This window comes from Mizuhopecten yessoensis, unplaced genomic scaffold (genome assembly GCF_002113885.1).
Source record: "Mizuhopecten yessoensis strain PY_sf001 unplaced genomic scaffold, ASM211388v2 scaffold7817, whole genome shotgun sequence".
NCBI lineage: Eukaryota > Metazoa > Mollusca > Bivalvia > Pectinida > Pectinidae > Mizuhopecten > Mizuhopecten yessoensis.
In genome coordinates, this window is record NW_018407237.1 from 148292 (window position 1) to 175384 (window position 27093).

Genomic DNA, 27093 nt, shown 5'->3' on the forward strand with positions numbered 1-27093 from the left:
ATTTCGCTCAAATTATATTTACAATGTACTCGTTTGTGGTTGCTGTGAACTGGTTTCGGAATGGTAGAAAATCAGATGTGTTCCATTTCCGACAAAGAATTGGATATGTAGGTGTGTTATGATACTGCGAATATTTCACGATTTCAAACATTAAAATGAAATCAGTCCTACGCAAGCTTTTAGCAAATATTCACTTTGTTTTAGATGGTCGCATTGTAGTTCAATAGTTGATCATTCATATTGTGTTTAAATTACCAGACTGCAAGCTACATGAAGCTAGTTGTGTGGATCAAACATACAAGAGTAAGTACTATATGTTAAACATTTGTTTTGAAATTTGTCGAAGAGGAGTTATAGACGTTCAGCGCAATGATAAGGAAACACGGGAAGGTGTATGGCAGTGCGTATAACAAACAAGGATACACGTTAACATGTTCCCTTTACTGTGAGTCGGACGTACTCATTGTCACGTGTACAGAATGTCCCGGGGTTATGTACGCTAAAACATGGTAAGGTTATGCTCCAAGATGACTGTAGGGATCGTGACGACTGCTATTTGGATTGACGTTTTTATACCCACTATCCCTTCAGGGCTAAGCCGATATTGTTGGCGATCGTCATCAGAATAACTGTTCTGGGGGTTTAGGATTCACACAACTCAATGGTAAGTGTACTCTGTTCTAGTATATATCCAATTAATTAGGTAGGATTCATAATCACATTATCAGCTTCATGTCCATGTGAGGGTAAACTATTGAATTGTCGTTTTTAGTACGAGGATATTAACTTTTTGACGTTTATGAATGTACCGAGTAGTATTTTGCGTGGACAATGTCCGGACACTAAGATATGTCAGGAATATGAATCAATTACTGGCCGGTGTTACTGTGTCTATAGGCCCTCATGCTACAACAAGTTTTCAAAATGCTGCACATATTGAACTTTTTTTTATGGCAAACGTTTACCTCTCCACCAGACGTAGTGTTGGACATATAAATTTTACTCCTATTTTACTGTATAACAGCCAATCACACTAATGCTGCATTTTGTTATAATCAAACACACGAGACGAACAGCTTGGCTAGTGTTAACCCCAATGTGATCATAATGACTCTCAAATGTCACATATGAAAAATAAATTTTTCGTGCTTAATTTTGCGAACATTTGTCACATGAAGCCTCGTTTTCGTTCACCAACAAGCTGAAGTCACAGCTGATGTCATGATTTCTTGACAATGTAGCTGGAAATAGATACCAATTTAACGTTGATGTGTGTTGAAACGTATCTTTCCTCGAAAAGGTTAATTCGTCTAATAACCGCCACACTGTCCCTTACAATACAGATAGGTTGTTGGTTTGAAAATAATACACGCTCATGTATTATTGTCTTACAAGGTAAGCACAACAACATTCCCTGTCTCCTGCATACACACACGCAAGCACGCATATACTCCACACATGGAGACACGGCCTTAAATGATCATTCCTGTGTGTTATCTGTACATCATACATGTGTCTTATCTGTACATCATACATGTGTCTTATCTGTACATCATACCTGTGTGTTATCTGTACATCATACCTATGTGTTATCTGTACATCATACCCATGTGTTATCTGTACATCATACCTGTGTGTTATCTGTACATCATACCTATGTGTTATCTGTACATCATACCTGTGTGTTATCTGTACATCATACCTGTGTGTTATCTGTACATCATACCTGTGTGTTATCTGTACATCATACCTGTGTGTTATCTGTACATCATACCTGTGTGTTATCTGTACATCATACCTGTGTGTTATCTGTACATCATACCTGTGTGTTATCTGTACATCATACCTGTGTGTTATCTGTACATCATACCTGTGTGTTATCTGTACATCATACCTGTGTGTTATCTGTACATCATACCTGTGTGTTATCTGTACATCATACCTGTGTGTTATCTGTACATCATACCTGTGTGTTATCTGTACATCATACCTGTGTGTTATCTGTACATCATACCTGTGTGTTATCTGTACATCATACCTGTGTGTTATCTGTACATCATACCTGTGTGTTATCTGTACATCATACCTGTGTGTTATCTGTACATCATACCTGTGTGTTATCTGTACATCATACCTGTGTGTTATCTGTACATCATACCTGTGTGTTATCTGTACATCATACCTATGTGTTATCTGTACATCATACCTGTGTGTTATCTGTACATCATACCTGTGTGTTATCTGTACATCATACCTGTGTGTTATCTGTACATCATACCTGTGTGTTATCTGTACATCATACCTGTGTGTTATCTGTACATCATACCTGTGTGTTATCTGTACATCATACCTGTGTGTTATCTGTACATCATACCTGTGTGTTATCTGTACATCATACCTGTGTGTTATCTGTACATCATACCTGTGTGTTATCTGTACATCATACCTGTGTGTTATCTGTACATCATACCTGTGTGTTATCTGTACATCATACCTGTGTGTTATCTGTACATCATACCTGTGTGTTATCTGTACATCATACCTGTGTGTTATCTGTACATCATACCTGTGTGTTATCTGTACATCATACCTGTGTGTTATCTGTACATCATACCTGTGTGTTATCTGTACATCATACCTGTGTGTTATCTGTACATCATACCTGTGTGTTATCTGTACATCATACCTGTGTGTTATCTGTACATCATACCTGTGTGTTATCTGTACATCATACCTGTGTGTTATCTGTACATCATACCTGTGTGTTATCTGTACATCATACCTGTGTGTTATCTGTACATCATACCTGTGTGTTATCTGTACATCATACCTGTGTGTTATCTGTACATCATACCTGTGTGTTATCTGTACATCATACCTGTGTGTTATCTGTACATCATACCTGTGTGTTATCTGTACATCATACCTGTGTGTTATCTGTACATCATACCTGTGTGTTATCTGTACATCATACCTGTGTGTTATCTGTACATCATACCTGTGTGTTATCTGTACATCATACCTGTGTGTTATCTGTACATCATACCTGTGTGTTATCTGTACATCATACCTGTGTGTTATCTGTACATCATACCTGTGTGTTATCTGTACATCATACCTGTGTGTTATCTGTACATCATACCTGTGTGTTATCTGTACATCATACCTGTGTGTTATCTGTACATCATACCTGTGTGTTATCTGTACATCATACCTGTGTGTTATCTGTACATCATACCTATGTGTTATCTGTACATCATACCTGTGTGTTATCTGTACATCATACCTGTGTGTTATCTGTACATCATACCTGTGTGTTATCTGTACATCATACCTGTGTGTTATCTGTACATCATACCTGTGTGTTATCTGTACATCATACCTGTGTGTTATCTGTACATCATACCTGTGTGTTATCTGTACATCATACCTGTGTGTTATCTGTACATCATACCTGTGTGTTATCTGTACATCATACCTGTGTGTTATCTGTACATCATACCTGTGTGTTATCTGTACATCATACCTGTGTGTTATCTGTACATCATACCTGTGTGTTATCTGTACATCATACCTGTGTGTTATCTGTACATCATACCTGTGTGTTATCTGTACATCATACCTGTGTGTTATCTGTACATCATACCTGTGTGTTATCTGTACATCATACCTGTGTGTTATCTGTTCATCATACCTGTGTGTTATCTATACATCATACATGTGTGTTATCTGTACATCATACCTGTGTGTTATCTGTATATCACACCTGTGTGTTATCTGTTCATCATACCTGAGTGTTAACTCTACATCATATATGTGTCTTAGCTGTATATGATACCAATGTTTTACCAGTACCATTGGGTTAAAGCAATTCAATGAGTTAAGGTTTTTATTTTCTGATAATTTGATAAAAAAATTGTATTTGTATATATTTACATTTGCGCTGCGTCCCACTTTATAAACGTAACCAGCAGAAATGCATTTCATTTGAGTATGAAAGCAAAGACTCCCGTGACGTAATACGTGGTGTACTCATGACGTTATAGATAAACCTTGTTCGATGAGAGTCTTGTCGCTTCGCTTCGGATAACATGGAGACTACCCCTGCGTCAAACGCTCAAATGACTACTGTTAATTATTGACGCCAATTTTATTTAATTGAGGCTGTTCCGCCATCCGGCATGACAATTTAAAAACTCCGTTCAATCATTATTTACTGTTATTTTTAAACTGTGACAAATGGTATTTTAAAGAAAAAAGATATATTTGATATTCATTTTATTAAAACAAAATAGTAAAATATTCGAATTATATAATTTTCTATCTTTGATTGTATCGGGAATTTCAATGGTGAGTATGATTTTGTATGTATTATATGTATTATACGGAATTGTTTTATCTTATAAAGACTCAACTTTAATGTTGGATGAGTGCCTTAGTGATGCCCGTCCGTTTAACTCTTAGTATTTATATGTTTACCTGATATGTTCTTGCCACACAGTCAAATTAATCATGTTGATTACTTATCTTGCAGTGCAAGTGAATGAATCCCAGTGTGTTGTTCTCACCGTCATGATGACGTCACTAACAGTTATGGGCGTCGCTGTTATAGTCATCGTCAGTAACGGCGTGCTGGGAATGATAGAAGAAATCAGTATCAATGGAGATGTATTGAACTGTTATGACATGTACCGGCGCTCATCAGACATCAGTCGATCTGTAGGGTATAGCATACATTGGAAATGCATGCAGATGCATATATGGAATCTTTTGGAACAAACAAGTCTAAATATTACTCTCGTAGATCAGCAATGGATAGAGAGCATCACGTCTCTACCGGCTTTAAAAGGAAGAAAAAAACGACAGGTTGAAATGCCTCGAGTGCGTCGAGAATACAGACGTATGAGCAACCAACAGCGGGAAAATTATCACCGTGCTGTGACGTTACTGAAACAAATACCAGTACGTAATATTTATGTCCAACTTGTTTTACAAATGAATTATGTCGGTGACGCAACTTGTGAAGATGGATTATCATTATTATCAAGGATGAAATAATATTCGAAAGGCACGTTTGTAAAATTAGTTTGTCAAATAATTGACACATAAAGTAATTGGCGATGGAAGAACTTATTAATAGTGTGTGAGATAAAAATTTATAGAAAACCTATATAAGTGATATTATATTTTATTTGTATGAAGTCACAACTTATAATAGTGATATTAGTTTTGTATGAGGTCACAACCTATAATATTGATATTAGATTTGTAAAAGGTCACAACCTATAATAGTGATATTAGATTCGTAAAAGGGCACAACCTATAATAGTGATATTATATATGTATGAGGTCACAACCTATAATAGTGATATTATATATGTATGAGGTCACGACCTATAATAGTGATATTAGTTTTGTTTGCGGTCACAACCTATAATAGTGATATTAGATTTGTATGAGGTCACAACCTGTAATAGTGATATTATATATGTATGAGGTCACAACCTATAAAAATGACATTAGATTTGTAAAAGGTCACAACCTATAAAAATGATATTAGATTTGTAAAAGGTCACAACCTATAATAGTGATATTATACATGTATGAGGTCACAACCTATAAAAATGATAAAAATGATATTAGACCTATACACAACCTATAATTTTGATATTATATATTTTTGTAACCCCCCCCCCTTCAGGCCTACGACCCACTGTACTAGAGTTCATTAAGGTTAACCTTGTCTTTAAATGAATATTCTGATGGTGTCGTGTATGACCTTGGTACCTCCAGTGTACTGGGTTACTTAGTAATGTTTGCTCCCAGTTGTATACAGTACAGGTACACAGAACCGACTTCGGAGGTTTTCTCGTGATCCGGGGCATCACATCCGCCGAGATGTGAAAACAGAAGTTCATGTGTGGCTTTGAGCTCTTCAAGTTTGGCTTGCGTAATTCTGACTGACATTTCTAGTGTATTGATATCCAACCCCACAAAATACCAGTATCTGCACAGGACGTTCAGTGTTCTCCTTTACCAATCCCAAGCTCATTACAAGGATGCAGTAACATCTACCAAGGAGTGCTGTAATTATAACTGTTATGTGCCTCAGCAGAATGTCATCGACATAATGAACGATACTAGGGATATTTGTGCGTTGTATTAAAGATTTCTGGAACAAAGAATCCAAAGAGAAGGCAGAGGTCAACAAAATAATTCCCATTAACTTTTAACATAGTTATTTAAATTCCATAGGGTGAACTGATAGCAGCCGAAAAGCTGAATTAATGTCCAACTTTTCCAAAAACAAGAGCACCATCACCTAAACGAGGAATACTGTACCTCACACGAATCAGCATCAATTAAGTCATTGACACTAGAACCTAGGGGATGAGATAGGTGTTGAATTAGTCTCCAGGACCCATTCTTTGGGAGACGAGACCAACTAGTGATATACGCAATGTCACAATGGGCCTGTAATGGAAAGGACAAGTAATTTGGTCAAGAATATACTCCTTCAGCACCTTTTTTGCAGCTTCGTTTTCATGCTCGTGGATTGATAGACAGAAGGAACCCTAGGATCAGAATAGTGCACACGAAAAGTATAAATTCCTTCGGCCACAGCATGGTGAGGGTATCCCTCCAGCAAGTAATTCTTCAAGTGAAATGATATTAGTGACTGAGTGATTGCTATTCAACCGTGATTTTTGAGTGGAGATTTGAAAAGAGTCAGAACCAGGTCAAAACTTGCTAGAGTAAGGTTGTATTGCCCTGGTACAAAGTTTACACTTGGATTCCTGCCAGAGCAAAGAACTGGACTGTAAGCACAGTTTCTTACAAGCTTACAATCATAACACTAGCTGTGAAATTTTCATAATCACACGTACTTCAGAATATAGATCCGATTCAAAGACATAATTGACTCACGGGAAGACACTGACATGAGACCAGACGACTTTAGGACTATATGAAGCACATTGATGTGGACTGATGCGTTGTTAGTGTACCAACTTCACATGCGTATATCACGTGCTTACACCAGTAACTCGTTACGATTTTCGCTGTCGTGCGAGTTACGCTCGGTCGAGTAAATCTTTTTTAACTCGTCTATTCGAAAAATAGGGGGGCTATAGCAGTACCCACGGCATCGGCGTTCAACTTTGTTAAAGTATTTGGGCAAGCTGTGTTTTGGAGTTTAACTCAACTTTTAATTAATTTTACGTTGTAATAGGGTTACAGCAATTGCTTGGAGGTTCTTTAGTTACAAATTGGACCATATTTGCTAATTTTTGGTCCAAAACACAAGTCTTTTGGAATTGGTTAAAGTTTTAGGGCAAATTCTAGTTCTTTTGAAACTCCTGGCAGATTTCAACCAAATTTGGCAGGAAGCATCGTTAGGGGAACGGGATTCAAGATTGTACAAATGAATTCCCTGACTCCTCAGGGGACAGGTGGGCGGGGCCAAAAGGGGTAAATTGGACAGTATGCCTTTAACAATATCTCCTCCTACACTATTTGGCCGATTCAACGAAATTTAACAGGGAACATCTTTAGGGCAAGGGGGTTCAAGATTTTACAACTAAAGTCCCTGACCCCCAGGGGGGGGGGGGGGGGGGGGGGGGGGGGGAAGACGGTATAACTTTAAATGATATCTCCTCCAAATTAGGAACTTGAAACTTTGAGACATGGTAGATTTATGTATGGAGAAGTGCACAACACTTTCGGATTATTAGCTCACATGGCCCGTTGTCCGTCCGGTCCGTCCGGCGTCCGGCGTCCGTCCGGCGTCAACTTTTTACATTAAACAACTTCCTCTGAATAACCAAGAGGCCCAGGCTGATGATATTTGGCCAGTAGCATGCTGTGATGAAGGGCTACCAAGTTTGTTCAACTGAATGACCTTGACCCACTTAAGGTAAAAGTGGTCAAATCTCTTAAAATCTTCAAACCACTTCTTCTCAATAACCAAAAGGCCCAGGGTACTGATATTGGGCCTGTAGCATGCTGGGATGAAGGACTACCAAGTTTGTTCAAATGAATGACCTTGACACATTTCAAGGTCACAGGTATCAAATGTAAAATCTTCAAACGACTTCTTCTCAATAACCAAAAGGCCCAGGGTTTTGATATTGAGCCTGTAGCATGTTGGTATAAAGGGCTACCAAGTTTGTTCAAATGAATGACCTTGACACGCTTTCTAGGTCACAGGTGTCAAATGTCGTAAAATCTGCAAACGACTTCTTCTAAATAACCAAAAGGCCCAGGGTATTGTTATTGGGGCTGTAGCATGTTGGGATGAAGGAGTACCAAGTTTGTTCAACTGAATGACCTTGATCCACTTTCAAGGTCACAGGGGTCAAATTTCTTAAAATCTTCAAACCACTTCTTCTCAATAACCAAAAGACCCAGGGTACTGATATTGGGCCTGTAGCATGCTGGGATGAAGGACTACTAAGTTTTTTCAAATGAATGAACTTGACACATTTCAAGGTCACAGGTGTCAAATGTAAAATCTTCAAACGACTTCTTCTCAATAACCAAAAGGCCCAGGGTTTTGATATTGAGCCTGTAGCATGTTGGTATGTCAAATGTCTTAAAATCTTCGAACCACTTTTTCTCAATAACCAAAAGGCCCAGGGTACTGAAATTGGGCCTGTAGCATGGTGGGATGAAGGACTACCAAGTTTGTTCAAATGAATGACCTTGACCCACTTTCAACCTTGTCCTTGTTCGACATTCAAGGTCACAGGCGTGATATGTTTAAATCTTTTAATAGGTTCATATGAATCAAACATTGATATTCTGCCTGTGGCTGTATTTTAGTCCACTTTCAAGATTACAAGTGTGAGATTAATACCAGGTGAGCGATGCAGGCCCATTGGGCCTCTTGTTTATATGACCCCAAGGGGTCGGGCCTCTGAAGGGGGGGGGGGGGGGTTATGGGGATCAAATATTGAAAAAAATAAAAGAGTCTTATAGCATATCAAATTTAGCATTAACATGAGTTCTACATTTTAAAGCAATTTATTTGAACATATGGTGTAAGGGGGGATACTTGAGGGATAAGGGGTAAAATAAAAATTTCTACACTGTTTGAAGCAGGAACTTTCAGAATTTTGATTTGACCCCTAGGGACCGGGCCAGAGGGGTGGAGTCATAGGGGTCATATTTTTTTGATATAGTCTTTTAGCATATCAAATCAGACATAACCATGAGTTCTACATTTAACAGTAATTTATATTTGCATATGGTGATCGTGGGTGTGTGGGTGTGTGTTAGGGGTTACTTTGGGGGGATAGTGGGAGTGTACATCGACAATGTAGTTCTACTTTCCTGATCTGTTATCTAAGATGGGACACACTGTAATGGCCCAATTACTATTAGCACTTTTTACAAAAATAATTTTAATAGACGAGCTATGCTGTTCTCCTACAGCTCTTGTTTTAGACGCAGAACACTGACCCTGTTGAAATAGTGTTTTGTAAAAAATATTAAGATCCCTTTGAAAATGTATTTGTGGGTGGACTTGAGAACGACATACCATGCGATAGCCTCTGGTTACATATGTACCTGACATGTAATTATGCCATGCCCTAGCGGGCTGTGGAATGTCCAAAGTGTACATGATTGAGAGTAATTTGGTTCCATAAAAAAAACTAATAAAATTGTCACTTTTGATATCATAATTTTAATTGATTATCATCATTGATATTTTAAAGAGATAACTGTCATCGTGTAAATTTGATCCCTTTGCGAATTATCAAGCCATTTTATACTATTTTTTTGTATGAAACTTTGTGTCCTGTTTGCTTTTACCTTATAGATTATTACTTTAATAACACAATTTCAATAAAAACACTTTGTGTAACGGGTTTTATATATTTTGTGATAAATAAAATATTTGTAGGATTAATGTGTGTTTTTACTTCAGATAGCAAACACCACTCGATATGACTTCATAGCCAACATCCACCGAGGGGATGCTATCCCACTAGCTCATAGAGGACCAAACTTCCTCGGCTGGCACCGAGTCTATCTTATAATGTAAGTACTACTTATATCAATAATACTATACAACCTTTATTTAGCGCCCTATATAATTTGTAAAATTACTCTAAAACGCTTTACAGCATATGGATAATAGTATTAGTTATAATTGTGAAACAAAAGCAAAGGCTTACAATCACTTTTATGCATTTAAGCAAGCAGATAAGCAAGCAATGTTCACATAAAGGAACAAATAAAGGGTCCGTGCTATCTCCACTGATCTATGATTTCTTCACTGATCCGTGATATCTCCACTGATCATTGATATTTCGACTGATCCGTGGTATTTCCACTGATCCGTGATATCTCCACTGATACCGTGATATCTCCACTAATACCGCGATATCTTCACTAATACCGTGATATCTCCACTGATCCGTGATATATCTACTGATACCGTGATATCTCTACTGATACCGTGATATCTCCACTAATACCGAGATATCTCCACTAATACCGTGATATCTCCACTGATCCGTGATATCTCTACTGATACCGTGATATCTCCACTGATCTATGATTTCTTCACTGATCCGTGATTTCTCCACTGATCCGTGATATTTCGACTGATCCGTGGTATTTCCACTGATCCGTGATATCTCCACTATTACCGTGATATCTCCACTAATACCGTGATATCTCCACTAATACCGTGATATCTCTACTATTACCGTGATATCTCCACTGATCCGTAATATCTCCACTGATATGGTGATATCTCCACTGATCCGTGATATCTCTACTATTACCGTGATATCTCTATGGATAATAGTATTTCTCCACTGATCCGTGATATCTCCACTGATATGGTGATATCTCCACTGATACCGTGATATCTCCATTGATCCGTGATATCTCCACTGAACCGTGATATATCCACTGATATGGTGATATCTCCACTGATCCTTGATATCTCCACTGATCTGTGATATCTCAGCTGATCTGTGATATCACCATTGATCCATGATATCTCCATTGATCCGTGGTATCTCCACTGAACCGTGATATATCCACTGATACCGTGATATCTCCACTGATCCGTGATATCTCCACTGATATGGTGATATCTCCACTGATCCGTGATATCTCCACTGATCTGTGATATCTCCGCTGATATGTGATATCACCATTAATCCATGATATCTCCATTGATCCGTGATATCTCCACTGATCCGTGATATATCCAATGATTCGTAGTATCTCCACTGATCCATGATATTTCAACTGATCCATGATATCTCCACTGATCTGTGGTATATCCACTAATCCATGATATATCTACTGATACCGTGATATCTTCACTAATTCGTGATATCTACACTGATCCCCGATATACCCACTGATCCGCGACATCTCCACTGATTCGTGTTATATCCTCTGATCCGGGATATCTCCATTGAACCGTGATATCTCCACTGATCCGTGATATCTTAACTCAAACCGTGATATTTCCAATGATCCGTGATAACTCTACTATTACCGTGATATATCCACTGATACCGTGATATCTCCACTGATCCGTGATATCTCCACTGATCCGTGGTATCTCCACTAATACCGTTATATCTCCACTAATACCGCGATATATCTACTGATACCGCGATATTTCAACTGATATCGTGATATTTCCACTTATTCACCGATTCGTTGTATCTCCACTGATCCACGATGTCTCCACTGATACCGCCGTATCTCCACTGATCCATTGATCCACTGATTCGTGGAATCCCCTACGAAACGGTGATATATCCACTGATCCGTGATATCTCCACTGATCCGTGATATCTCCACTGAAACCGTGATATCTCCACTGAAACCGTGATATCTCCACTGATACCGTGATATCTCCACTAATACCGTGATATCTCAACTGATCCGTGGTATTTCCACTGATCCGTGATATCTCCACTGATCCGTGATATATCCACTGATCCGTGATATATACAATGATTCGTAGTATCTCCACTGATATTGTTATATATCCACTATTACCGTGGTAACTCCACTGATACCGTGATATCTCCACTAATACCGTGATATCTCAACTGATCCGTGGTATTTCCACTGATCCGTGATATCTCCACTGATCCGTGATATATCCACTGATCCGTGATATATCCAATGATTCGTAGTATCTCCACTGATATTGTTATATATCCACTATTACCGTGGTATCTCCACTGATACCGTGATATATCCACTAATACCGTGGTAACTCCACTGATCCGTGATATATCCAATGATTCGTAGTATCTCCACTGATATTGTTATATATCCACTAATACCGTGATATCTCCACTAATACCGCGATAACTCCACTGATACCGTGATATCTCCACTAATACCGTGATATCTCCACTTATACCGTGATATATCCACTAATACCGTGGTAACTCCACTGATACCGTGATATATCCACTAATACCGTGATATATCCACTGATACCGTGGTAACTCCACTATTACCGTGATATCTCCACTGATACCGTGATATATCCACTGATCCGTGATATATCAAATGATTCGTAGTATCTCCACTGATATTGTTATATATCCACTAATACCGTGATATCTCCACTATTACCGTGGTAACTCCACTGATACCGTGATATCTCCACTAATACCGTGATATCTCCACTTATACCGTGATATATCCACTAATACCGTGGTAACTCCACTGATACCGTGATATATCCACTAATACCGTGATATCTCCACTGATCCGTGATATCTCCACTAATACCGTGATAAATCCACTGATACCGTGGTAACTCCACTATTACCGTGATATCTCCACTGATACCGTGATATATCCACTGATACCGTGATATCTCCACTGATACCGTGATATCTCCACTAATACCGTGATATATCCACTGATACCGTGGTAACTCCACTGATACCGTGATATCTCCACTAATACCGTGATATATCCACTGATACCGTGATATCTCCACTGATACCGTGATATCTCCACTAATACCGTGATATATCCACTGATACCGTGATATCTCCACTGATACCGTGATATCTCCACTAATACCGTGATATATCCACTGATACCGTGATATCTCCACTGATACCGTGATATCTCCACTAATACCGTGATATATCCACTGATACCGTGATATCTCCACTGATACCGTGATATCTCCACTAATACCGTGATATATCCACTGATACCGTGATATCTCCACTGATACCGTGATATCTCCACTAATACCGTGATATATCCACTGATACCATGATATATCCACTGATACCGTGATATATCCACTGTTACAGGTTTATCTTGTTTTACTGTATAATTATTCGAGAAACCGGGTAGCAATAAAAGTAAAATGATCCAAAACTAAATTATATAAAAGTGTCCTTGAAACATTTAAAAAGGAACCAAATAAGTACTGGTAATATTTATGACAACTGGTTCCTTCAAAAATAAATAACTAACCAAACTGTATATTTCTTTATGTTGAACAAAGAGATGAGCAAATAATTTAACTGCGAGTTTACCAATGTTGTCATAGAGTATATCTCTGAAACAGGACCAGACAGTCCAACTAGCCCTCTTGATGAAATTCAAATATTTGTCTCTCGAACTCTCCCTGCAAACACAGTCTATGGTATTCTATAAATACCATTTACTTTTGTTCATCAATTTCTGGACATTCTTGTTTGCACCAAAGCTACTGGCCTTTATGGAATTTCAGCAAAATGTCAAGGACTGTCAGCAGATGTGGAATCAGAATCAGTAACCAAGTAACTGAATATGTGTATTTAAATGAGTGTTTTCTCTGACCAGTTCAATCATGCCAAAGTGAAACCCTATTTTCAAAAAAGGTGAGAAAACTTCTGTCAGTAATTATTGACCCATATCTATTCTTTGACTTTTATCTAAACTTCTAGAACTACACTTAACCCGTTCTTAAACACTTTTCATTTGTTCATTGTAAGCCAGTCTTGATTTTGAAATATACACTCTTGTCAGCCTGCTCCTACTGCACTTACACACGAATGGTATGGTTACTGGACAAGGGAAACCCTACTGGTGTGATGTATACCGATTTCCGTAAAGCCTTTTATCGTCTAGACCATACAATTCTACTGCAAACAATGGGAATGTGTGGGTGTTCCAAACATGCTATCTAATGTTTTACTTCTTACCTTTAAAATAGATTTTTAAAAGTGTCTTTTAAAAATTCACCGAGTCATTTTCATGAAATCACAACTGGTGTCCCTCAGAATTCTATTTTTGGGTCATTGATGCTCTTAATTAATGTCAATGCTTTGCCACTTTGCTATAAACATTGTCAGTTGTATATTGATTTAGATAATACTACCATGCAGAAAGCACACAAAAACATAAATGCCATCGAATCATACCTACAGAACGATTTTATACAAGTTCGAAAATGGTGTGCTGGGAATAAAATGGCTATCAATAATGAGAAAACCAAAGGCATGTTAATTAGAAGTAAGCTGTGAAAACAATGGCTTACAAAAGGTCTTACTAGTGTAGCTGATAACTCAACCCTTAAGAATGACAAGCTGATGGAGTATGTATTGATGACACCCTAACTTGGGATAAACATGTACAAGATGTGCCTAATTTTATAAATCAACTATGTAGGATTACAAAATTTCTCCCAGTGTGAGTCAGAATTACATTTCATCATGGTTTTATTCTACCATGCATTGATTTTTGTTCAAACATTTGGAACATTTCTCCAACAAATTTATTTAGAATCAACTTAGATGTGGAATATAGTGTTTCCAGTGCCGATCATTTGTCAGACCAAAATGGTTGTCTACAGAGTAGAACATAGTGATTTTGTGTTAATGTTTAAAATTATAAACAAATTGTGTCCAAAAAACCTAAATTGTAACACTCTTGTGTTCACGCAATTCGAATTTTACTTCTTACCTTTAAAATAGATTTTTAAAACAAACACAAACCAGGTCAGCTACAACAGACAGAAGTGTCGTACTCAAACACAAACCAGATCAGCTATAACAGACAGATGTGTCTTACCCAAACACAGACCAGATCAACTATAACAGACAGATATGTCTTATCCAAACACAAACCAGATCAGCTATAACAGACAGTTGTGTCTTACCCAAACACAAACCAGGTCAGCTACAACAGACAGAAATGTCGTACCCAAACACAAGCAAGGTCAGCTATAACAGACAGATATGTCTTATCCAAACACAAACCAGATCAGCTATAACAGGCAGATATGTCGTACCCAACCACAAACCAGATCAGCTATAACAGACAGTTGTGTCTTACCCAAACACAAACCAGATCAACTATAACGGACAGATGTGTCGTACCCAAACACAAACCAGATGAGCAATAACAGACAGATGTGTCGGACCCAAACACAAACCAGTTCAGCTATAACAGACAGATGTGTTGTACCCAAACAAACCAGATCAGCTATACCAGACAGATATGTCTTATCCAAACACAAACCAGATCAACTATAACAGACAGATGTGTTGTACCCAAACACAAACCAGATCAGCTATAACAGACAGATATGTCTTTTCCAAACACAAACCAGATCAACTATAACAGACAGATGTGTCGTACCCAAACACAAACCAGTTCAGCTATAACAGACAGATATGTCATACCCAAACACAAACCAGATCAGCTATAACAGACCGATATGTCTTATCCAAACACAAACCAGATCAACTATAACAGACAGATATGTCTTTTCCAAACACAAACCAGATCAACTATAACAGACAGATATGTCGTACCCAAACACAAACCAGTTCAGCTATTACAGACAGATGTGTCTTACCCAAACACAAACCAGATTAGCTATAACAGACAGATGTGTCTTACCCAAACACAAACCAGACTAGCTATAACAGACAGATGTATCGTACCCAAACACAAACCAGTTCAGCTATAACAGACAGATGTGTCTTACCCAAACACAAACCAGATTAGCTATAACAGACAGATGTATCGTACCCAAACACAAACCAGTTCAGCTATAACAGACAGATGTGTTGTACCCAAACACAAACCAGTTCTGCTATAACAGACAGATATGTCGTACCCAAACACAAACCAGGTCAGCTATAACAGAGCGATTTGTTGTACCCAAACACAAACCAGTTCAGCTATACCAGATATGTCTTATCCAAACACAAACCAGATCAACTATAACAGGCAGATATGTCGTACCCAAACACAAACCAGGTCAGCTATAACAGAGCGATGTGTTGTACCCAAACACAAACCAGTTCAGCTATACAGACAGATTTGTCGTACTCAAACACAAACCAGATCAGCTATAACAGACAGATGTGTCGTACCCAAACACAAACCAGTTCAGCTATAACAGACAGATGTGTTGTACCCAAACACAAACCAGGTCAGATATAACAGGCAGATATGTCGTACCCAAACACAAACCAGATCAGCTATTACAGGCAGATATGTCGTACCCAAACACAAACCAGGTCAGCTATAACAGGCAGATATGTTGTACCCAAACACAAACCAGATCAGCTATAACAGAGAAATGTGTCTTACCCAAACACAAACCAGATTAGCTATAACAGGCAGATATGTCCACTCAAACACAAACCAGGTCAGCTATAACAGAGAAATGTGTCTTACCCAAACACAAACCAGATCAGCTATTACAGACAGATATGTCGTACCCAAACACAAACCAGGTCAGATATAACAGGCAGATATGTCGTACCCAAACACAAACCAGGTCAGCTATAACAGGCAGATATGTCGTACCCAAACACAAACCAGGACAGCTATAACAGGCAGATATGTTGTACCCAAACACAAACCAGATCAGCTATAACAGGCAGATATGTCTTACCCAAACACAAACCAGATTAGCTATAACAGGCAGATATGTCGTACCGAAAAACACAAACCAGATTAGCTATAACAGACAGATATGTCGTACCGAAAAACACAAACCAGATCAGCTATAACAGACAGATGTGTCTTACCCAAACACAAACCAGATCAGCTATAACATACAGATATGTCGTACCCAAACACAAACCAGTTCAGCTATAACAGACAGATATGTCGTACCGAAAAACACAAACCAGATCAGCTATAACATACAGATATGTCGTACCCAAACACAAACCAGTTCAGCTATAACAGGCAGATATGTCGTACCCAAACACAAAACGGAACATTAAAAACTGGTGACAAAATTAGGTTTAATTACACTCTAAAATATAAAAATATGTTCTGCTATATCTTTTTGGGCCTTAGCTCATGCTTAATTAGCATTATTCGTTCAGTTTTTACAATTTGCCATATTAACATAAGTGTAAATTAGACACAATATGTTGTTTCTTAGTTTCTAAAGTGCAATATGAGAATGTATGCTTTGCATGACATTTAGTCAACTCACTTATTTTATAATTACACAAGTGACAGATTCTCGACTTTCCAAACCTGTGGTACTATATTTTTACCTGTGATACTATATTCTTACCTGTGGTACTATATTCTTACCTGTGGTACTATATTCTTACCTGTGGTACTATATTCTTACCTGTGGTACTATATTCTTACCTGTGGTACTATATTCTTACCTGTGGTACTATATTCTTACCTGTGGTACTATATTCTTACCTGTGGTACTATATTCTTACCTGTGGTACTATATTCTTACCTGTGGTACTATATTCTTACCTGTGGTACTATATTCTTACCTGTGGTACTATATTCTTACCTGTGGTACTATATTCTTACCTGTGGTACTATATTCTTACCTGTGGTACTATATTCTTACCTGTGGTACTATATTCTTACCTGTGGTACTATATTCTTACCTGTGGTACTATATTCTTACCTGTGGTACTATATTCTTACCTGTGGTACTATATTCTTACCTGTGGTACTATATTCTTACCTGTGGTACTATATTCTTACCTGTGGTACTATATTCTTACCTGTGGTACTATATTCTTACCTGTGGTACTATATTCTTACCTGTGATACTGTATTCTTACCTGTGGTACTATATTCTTACCTGTGGTACTATATTCTTACCTGTGGTACTATATTCTTACCTGTGGTACTATATTCTTACCTGTGGTACTATATTCTTACCTGTGGTACTATATTCTTACCTGTGGTACTATATTCTTACCTGTGGTACTATATTCTTACCTGTGGTACTATATTCTTACCTGTGGTACTATATTCTTACCTGTGGTACTATATTCTTACCTGTGGTACTATATTCTTACCTGTGGTACTATATTCTTACCTGTGATACTGTATTCTTACCTGTGGTACTATATTCTTACCTGTGATACTATATTCTTATCTGTGGTACTATATTCTTACCTGTGGTACTATATTCTTACCTGTGGTACTATATTCTTACATGTCGTACTATATTCTTACCTGTGATACTATATTCTTACCTGTGATACTATATTCTTACCTGTGGTACTATATTCTTACCTGTGATACTGTATTTTACCTGTGATACTATATTCTTACCTGTGGTACTGTATTCTTACCTGTGGTACTATATTCTTGCCTGTGATACTGTATTCTTACCTGTGGTACTATATTCTTACCTGTGATACTGTATTGTTACATGTCGTACTATATTCTTACCTGTGATACTGTATTCTTACCTGTGATACTATATTCTTACCTGTGGTACTATATTCTTACCTGTGGTACTATATTCTTACCTGTGAAACTGTATTCTTACCTGTGATACTGTATTCTTACCTGTGGTACTATATTCTTACCTGTCGTACTATATTCTTACCTGTGGTACTATATTCTTACCTGTGATATGCTTCTATCTTAACCTAGTGTATGGTATGTGTGTATGTGTGCTATGTATCACATGTTATGTCGGTGTCCAGATTTAATCCATCGTGACTCTCGAGATAGCTCAAAATGTTTGCACCTACCTGACGTGTCTCAGAGGTCGTTATGCTGTCTATAACGTGGATGTTACTACACATATCTCATCGTGTCCCTAAATGTACACCTATAAAATACTGATATGGGCACAAGAGAAGTGGATAATCACTACCGGAAATATCTGCGATTATTGAGGACCACGAACTGATATCCTCGTACCATGCCAAAACCTTAACCAGGTTGTCTAAATGAAATTACTTTAGCGGTGTATCAGTTTTTGTATACTGAATACTTTTCATAGATAACCCACTCGGTCAGAAGCGAATTTATTCAACAAATACCCTGCAGATCACACACACACACATACACACACACACAAACACACACGCACACCCACATATATGTGTATATGAACCAAAAGAAAGAAATTTGGTATGTGTACATTTTCAGTAAGTTCCCACCCTCAACCTCCTAAATGTATTACACCTAACTGACCCTGGTCTAAAAATACTTCCCCTGCTCTTCACAACGACGTGACGCTGGCTCTTAACAAAAATGACCGCTTCGTAAATTTTAAGAAACAAACCAGGACCGAACCTGTTCCTGCATTGCTTCTAACTGAAAATTATTTTATTTTTGTTTGTATATTTGAAGATACGAGAATGCTCTACGACAAGTGGTGCCAGGTGTTACCATCCCGTACTGGGCTTCATCCTTAGACAACGAACTTGATGCCAATGAGCGGACACACTCAGTCATTTGGTCGGATCTTTTTCTTGGAAACGGGGACGGATTCGTCACTTCCGGTCCCTATGCTAATTGGCAGACACAAAGTGGACCACTAATTAGAAACATAGGCTTAATAGGAGAACTCTTCAGCATTGATAGAATCGCAAGAATTCTTAACATGACAAGAACGTCCGAAATAACATTCCCGAGCGGAGCTCCAGAAAACAGACTGGAGGATGTTCACGACAGTGTTCATGTATGGGTAGGAGGAGGAAACGGGCAGATGAATGACCTCAATACTGCCGCCCAGGACCCAGCCTTCTTCAGCCATCATGCATTCGTGGACTACCTTTGGGAGGAGTTCCGACAGCGACAGATCCAGCTAGGAATCGACCCGTCTCTGGACTATCCGGCCCAGTTTGGTTCGCCTCAGCACGCCCCACTAGCCCCCATGCGATTTGGAAATCTGAGGAATATTGATGGCTACAGTAACTTGATAACATCAAATATATATCAATACGAGGCATCACCAACGTGTCGGAGACAGCGGCCTACATGTGGATCAGATTTCCTACGCTGTGACACCAACAGGGCGATGCCGCGCTGTATCACGCTACGGATAGACGAGGCGCGTGCCAATGGTGCGAGGTTCAAACGTCAGACGTCTTTTCAGATGGTCGGAAGCAAAACGACATGTTCTGGGCAGAGTTACCAGCGAGCTGTACAGAACCGGTATCTGTGTAGTAATCAGTCAGATATCCGGGAGTGGTCGTATATTCCCGTAGATGTAGTATATCGACGTCCGCCGGAGTTCACGCGCTACCAATCCTACCCCGTGTTTAACGGGCAAGGGATGGTCAACAGTGACATATACTCGCCTACATCCTATGTTGGGCTCGCATCTTCTCTTCCAATAGGAAACCCTGCCAAGTACAGCGAATGCATCGATCCATACAAAAACGCTGGCAAAATTTTTATTGAGTCCAATGGCCTTAATCATTATGGATCGTACAGTGAATTTGTCATGGTAGACAACCGTCTTGCAATCTCAAAAGCAACTGGTTACGTTGCTGTGAAATCGCCCGATTCCGGAATGACTGACGTGCACGTGTCCGCCCATGACTCATGCGGACGTGTGTGTCGCCCGTACTGTCGGACACCCGGCTCACCACTAAACGACTTCCATCCATGCACGGGGGCCATACGAATTACGACTAGCGCCCCGAAACTGTACGGCAGAACATATGGGGAGTTAATTCTTGACACTTGGCAGTTTCCTCAAGACGGAAACTGTCCGAGAACTGACGATAACTACGCCCATCTCCGCTTCTACTGTGACTATACAAACCAATGGCCGTGGGCGGATGTCCGCCGGACAGTAAATCCTGTGAGTGTGGCCCCCTCTCTTGCAATCGGCGTCACCAAATCTCCCAAGGTCCAGGTCGTTGACAGTGGAGAACCAGCTATACAAGGTACGTTATAGTTCTGCCTTAAAGCGACATCACTGTGAAGTGTATATTTTTGGGGGGCTTTTTTTTCAAATACTACATAAACATATCAAGTGAGTCTCCTTATGGAAAATAACGGTCGGATTTGGCTGATATATATTCATAATATTGAATAATTTTAAGATAATTATCGGGATTTCTATATCTGTCTGACCAACGTTTTATCAAGGATTTCCCTACTACAACGCATGCGCATAGCACGCCATTTCATTGTTAACATTATTACTAGCCCTGGAAAGTGTTTGTGAGTGGAAACTGTTACGGCGTCAGCTACGAAGCGAAAAGTTGCCAAATGGTCAAAAGATAGCGCAAGGATTACGTTACGGAATCATTATTGCAGTATTCAAAGGAGAAAATAACTGCCCTAGCAGTTAGTACGGTGCATGTTTTCTTCCGGATAGCCGGTTAAAGCTGAAATGGAATCGACAAATATGCTGTTTATGTTATGAATAAATATCAAAACTCGCTAGTATCTTTGTCTGAGTTGGAACACAGATGAACTTATTTTGTTATGCTAATGGGCATGTATCGGAGAGAGTTTACTTTGGGTTTCTATAAACAGTAGTTTATGCCAAAGGAAGGGATAAGTGACTGGTTAGTTTGATTTTGCTATGAGGCCCTCCAGGGGATAACTGTTGTGATGGCCACGGCGTATTCTGTTCTCTCCTCTGTCGGTACTCGGTGTCAAATGAGATACGTGCGCTATTAGATTTACATAATTTATAATAATCCCGGGTTCATTAAAATGATATGATTTAAATATCTTGTTGGAGCATCCTTAGGCCCACCCTCGGTATCCAGGGGTTACGCTCACCTTCGCTCTCTACACCCCCTGGAATATGTCATAGCAAAATTGAAGGCACAAAGATAGCTGTTTACTTGGTCTCAGGTAAAACAAACTGACCAATCGCTAGACTGATACCTGTTCTTTGAAGATTACAAAGGAGGGACGCCCGACTACAAAGCTTGTCAATTTTTACCGTTACGTCACCGCGAGATTCTTTTGATATATATCAAAAGTTCGAACAAGTCTTCTTGTCTCATCAACAAGGTGGCACACACCGAGCCTTAAATTTTACTATAATCCTTCTTCTACCGCAGGGACTTATGGATTTTACCCAAATTAGTCTGGAACATCCTTGGGCCAAGGGGACTCAACTTTGTATAAACAATGGGTGTGGCCCCCCTGGGGGCAGAGGGGCGGAGCCCAATATGAGAAATAAATTTAAATCTTTAAAATCCTTCTTCTACCATATGGATTAAGGGATTTCATCCCAATTTGGACTTGAGCATCTTTTGGCAAAGGGGTCTAAACTTTGTATAAACAGTGAGTGTGGTCCCCCTGGGGGCAAAGGGGTGGGCCCAATAGGGGAAATATAGCAAATTCTTCAAAATCCTTCTTCTTTTGTAGGAATGACATATTTTTGTCAAAATTTAGTATGAAGCACCCTTGGGTGAAGGGGAACCAGTTTTGTATAAACGGTAGGTCTGACCCCCCAGAGGGAAGAGAGGCGGGGCCCAATAGGGGATATAGAGGAAAAGCTTTAATATCCTTTTTCTCTGTTGGGATGAAGGTATTTTAACCTAATTTAAACAGTAGCATCCTATAGGAAAGGAAAATCATTTTTGTATTAATGGTAGGTCTAAACCCCCTGGGGGCAGAGGGGCAGGGCAAAATAGGGAAAATATATATATAAAAAAAGACTTAAAAGCTTTAAAAGCTTTTCTTTTTCTGTAGGAATGACAGGATTTTGTCCATATTTGGTCTAAAGCATCCTTGGGTGAAGGGGACTTAATTGTGTATCAACCGTGGGTCTGACCCCCATTTGGGGCAGAGGGGCGGGGCCCAATAGGGGAAACGAAGCAACTTCTTCCAAATCCTCCTTTTCCTGTTGGAATGACAGGATTTTGTCCAATTGCATATAAATATAACCCCTGACTTACCATGTAATACATGTACACTACCCGCAACATCTGGCTGTTTCAACTTCAATTTTGCTAACATTTACAGGTGAGTGATACAGGCCCTCTGGGCCTCTTGTTTTTATGTACATGCAAGATTTAAATATGTCAAAATGACGGTTCAGGATGAATAACTGAGGAAGGAGACCATACTTATAGTAAATAGGATCGCATAACAAAAAAATGTTTTAAATCGTAATGTTTCAACAGTTCATGTTTTACATGTTGACTTAGAATGTATGATCATGCAACAACTTTTGTCTATACATAATTAATTTTCAACTTCAGTTAGAATCGGAATACGCATTGAAAACGGGGAAAAAAATCATTTGTTTACGTTGTAAAAATGACGCGTGCTGCCGGTAACTACGGCTTCTGTTTCAGACAAAAAGAACTGATTAAAGAAAAGTTGTCTCAACATTTTTTTTCCATTTACAAGTATGTTTTAATCTATGTAAAGTATTGAAAGCATATAATTATCAAGTATCTCAACACGTTCCATATATGACACTTATTCTACATGTATATTGTGTGTGATGGCTAATATGACTTACTAAGTGTAAGCCTATGAAGACAATAAAAGTGGGAAGTGTATATAACGCATGGTCTAGAAACAAAGTGGCCAAACACATTGAGTTGTGCAATGTGATAAACAAATTCACAAACGTTTCTCTTTTTTATCTTTGTTAATGCATATATCACTTTATGAAAACATTTGGAAAGGGGTATTCGTCTCGTGAATATTCCCTTTTACAGAAAGGTTTGTCCCTTGGTTGAGAGAAGGTGTTTAGCCCCATACCCATTTGTACCGGTCACATTCCGGTAATAGATATTTCCTGGTGTCTATAAATAATGCCGAGATGCCAACAAATGTAGATCACACTTCTTTCAGTATTAGTAATACTATTATATTTCCAATTTTTGCACATTAAACAAACTTCAAAACATAGATTATCGAGGATTGGAAAACAAGCCTAGAGCTTCTACTAATTCCTCTCCTCTAGTGGACATTACGGCACCTTTGCACATGTTAATGAGGATAGATGGACGTTTCAGTAGTACACTGTGTGCCATGTCTGGTTCTCTAACACGACACATTCTAAGGCTCTTGTTGTAAACTGTATTCTTGCACACAAAGATTTTACTTTTGCGAAACTAAATATCAGACTCTACTTGCGTTTATCATAAACAGAATTATGATCCGGACCACAGTTCCGGACAACGGACATTCGGTTTCAGGGCAAATTTTCTTTATTATCACATTATTAACAGGATTATATGCAGAAAAGAGCAATGATGCGGCGCAACCCTATTAGACAAAACACAATTCCATAACAGTTTGAGCAAGGCGTTTATATACCTAAAACGCATCGTTTTCTGCATGTCGTGAATACTGATATAGGAATTGTAGTGTCCTAGATCAATCCTTATCCTGATGATAGACGTGCCTTATAATCACCGGATGTTGCCATGTTTGAGTCTGCGCAGGAGTGGAAATAAAAACCAGTGAAGGATCATGGTGTTTCACGTCGTCTGTCACTTCATTATACTAAGTATTTAGTTGTTCAGTACCTAACATATGTCACAGGAATTACGAACCATTGATATTGAGTAAGTACCTAACATATGTCACAGGAATTACGAACCATTGATATTGAGCAAGTACCTAACATATGTCACAGGAACTTTGTAAGGTCATGTAATCTTTTTATCAGAATTTGACAATCAATCAAACAAAATGTCACTGCGGTAAGAAATTGACTTATTATGGATGTTTTACATAATTTGTTTGGTTCATTTTAACATCATTTTAAACATTGACATTAGGTAGCTGAAGTTGTATCTTGCTTGAAGCTAATTTAATCTAATTAACATGTTGACTAGCTATTACTTCCCGGTACCGTTTTTGTGTCGCCTGCGAAAAGCTTGTGACACATAGGTATTGCTATGTCGGCGTCGTCGGCGCAGAGGTTTTCGTGCGATAACTTGAGTTTCCTTGGGCCGATCTAACTCAAACTTCATGCAGTGCTTCCTTACCAAAAGTGCTTGCTTGGGATTGCTTTTCAGGTCCGCAGGTCAAAGGTCAAGGTCACTGTTACTATAAATAGAAAATATGTTTTCGTGCGATAACTTGAGTTTCCTTGGGCCGATCTAACTCAAACTTCATGCAGTGCTTCCTTACCAAAAGTGCTTGCTTGGGATTGCTTTTCAGGTCCGCAGGTCAAAGGTCAAGGTCACTGTTACTATAAATAGAAAATCTGTTTTCGTGCGATAACTTGAGTTTCCCGAGGCCGATCAAACTCGAACTCTCATGCACTGCTTCCGTACCAAAAGTGCTTGCTTTGGATTGCTTTTGAGGTCCGAAGGTCAAAGGTCAAGGTCACTGTTACTATAGATAGAAAATCTGTTTTTGTGCGATAACTTGAGTTTCTTTGGGCCGATCAAACTCAAACTTCATTCAGTGCTAAGCACAATCTCCCAGCTTCCTGCGCAGGCGACACATCCACTTCCGTGGAATTCTTGTTTATTACTGTGACGGCAGTTCTCGAGCAGGTGGCCGTGTACGTATGGCTGGGTCTGTTTACTAGCTATTCCTGTCTTTATCGCGGTCTATTTTGTTTATGATTTAATTCACAAACAACTGCTTACACCATGTATATTAAATATGTTTATTAGTAAAGTGGCATTGTTTATCTAAATGTATATCCGTGTGTGTTAAATGATAAGATAGTAAAGCCAAAGCCAGGGAAATTCTGTCAAATTATTCCATAACAATTTCTATTTCTGTGTGTGTTTTGCTAGACAGCCCACCAATAACATGTGTGTGTGTGTTTCAGGCTGTCTGCTGGGCCATGGCTGTGTGGTGAAGGCGGTGTGTGGCCCCTGTAAACACGCTAGTAAACAGGCGTGTATCAAATCAAGCACCATGTTTGCCGTGTGTAACGGTGACATCTACACCATCCGAAGGTGTATCAGCAACAGTCAGTACGATGACGTCACCGGCACGTGTAAAACCAGCTCAGTTGCAATGACAAAATGAAATCAATAACTGTTAAGGAATAGGTTCAAATATTCTTTAGTTTACACTATAGGTTTTGGCTGAAAATCGGCATTATTTTGATGGTTTGAGTCTCTTGTATATGTATGTATCACATGCCAGTAAAGCAGATAAAAAGCCATGCTAAATTGACAACACACGAGGTCAATCTCCGAATCAAAACAACAGGGCCCGTATAGCGTATCCGTGTCCATACATTAGCATGTAGTTTGTTCTCAAACCAACTTGTAACTCATTAAAATCAATTCAAACGATTAAAAAGTCAAATGAAAACATTGAAAACAATATTCGGCTTAAAGTATCTTTCAAGTTCTTCATACTCATTGACAAAATGAGATTGTATTAGTAAGTTTTAACCGGAACAAGAAATCAGACTTGAATAAAACAAAAATCCATGCTTGAGCATGAGAACAGTTTCATGAATACGAGCCCAGGACCTGGACTTAAAAAAAAGGTAAAGTAACCGGAACTAACCGAGACGAGTATTGGGCTATTTCCCGCTCGTGTGCGTCGTCCAGCAGATCATGCTATTATTCCTGGAATATGGCTTTTGTACAAGCTAACTCGAAAATAAGGGAGCGGTTTGAATTCATCGTTGGTAATTATTGTCGCATGGGGTGGACAAGGAGCCCTATTGATTTTGACGGTTGTATGATAGACCGTTGACTTTAAATAAATTTATGCTGCAATTAATCCTTATCAACATTTATTTATATATAGTCTGTCTGTAGATTGATGGTGTGTAATGGTGATACTACATTGAGGTATGTCGTCTGTTACAGTAGGTTGATGGTGTGTAATGGTGATACTACATTGATGTATGTCGTCTGCTACAGTAGGTTGATGGTGTGTCATGGTGATACTACATTGAGGTATGTC

General features: G+C 38.8%; 1 protein-coding gene across 1 annotated transcript; it reads left to right on the forward strand.

Annotated features, from left to right (window-relative positions):
* The first annotated feature begins 520 nt into the window (after positions 1-520).
* Positions 521-26320, forward strand: LOC110454385. Its single transcript, XM_021503857.1, has 5 exons — positions 521-664; positions 4535-4962; positions 9932-10044; positions 19612-21158; positions 25994-26320. Exons 2-5 carry the CDS (start codon positions 4573-4575, stop codon positions 26194-26196), a joined length of 2253 nt encoding a protein of 750 aa, XP_021359532.1. The 5' UTR covers positions 521-664; positions 4535-4572; the 3' UTR covers positions 26197-26320.
* Positions 26321-27093: the final 773 nt, after the last annotated feature.

Excerpts from the sequence above, each read along its gene's own strand:
- LOC110454385 (XM_021503857.1), top strand. The coding sequence starts at position 4,573 with ATGATGACGTCACTAACAGTTATGGGCGTCGCTGTTATAGTCATCGTC. Across the intron at positions 4,963-9,931 it reads CGTTACTGAAACAAATACCA|ATAGCAAACACCACTCGATA; the intron begins GTACGTAATATT and ends TTTTTACTTCAG. Across the intron at positions 10,045-19,611 it reads CACCGAGTCTATCTTATAAT|ATACGAGAATGCTCTACGAC; the intron begins GTAAGTACTACT and ends GTATATTTGAAG.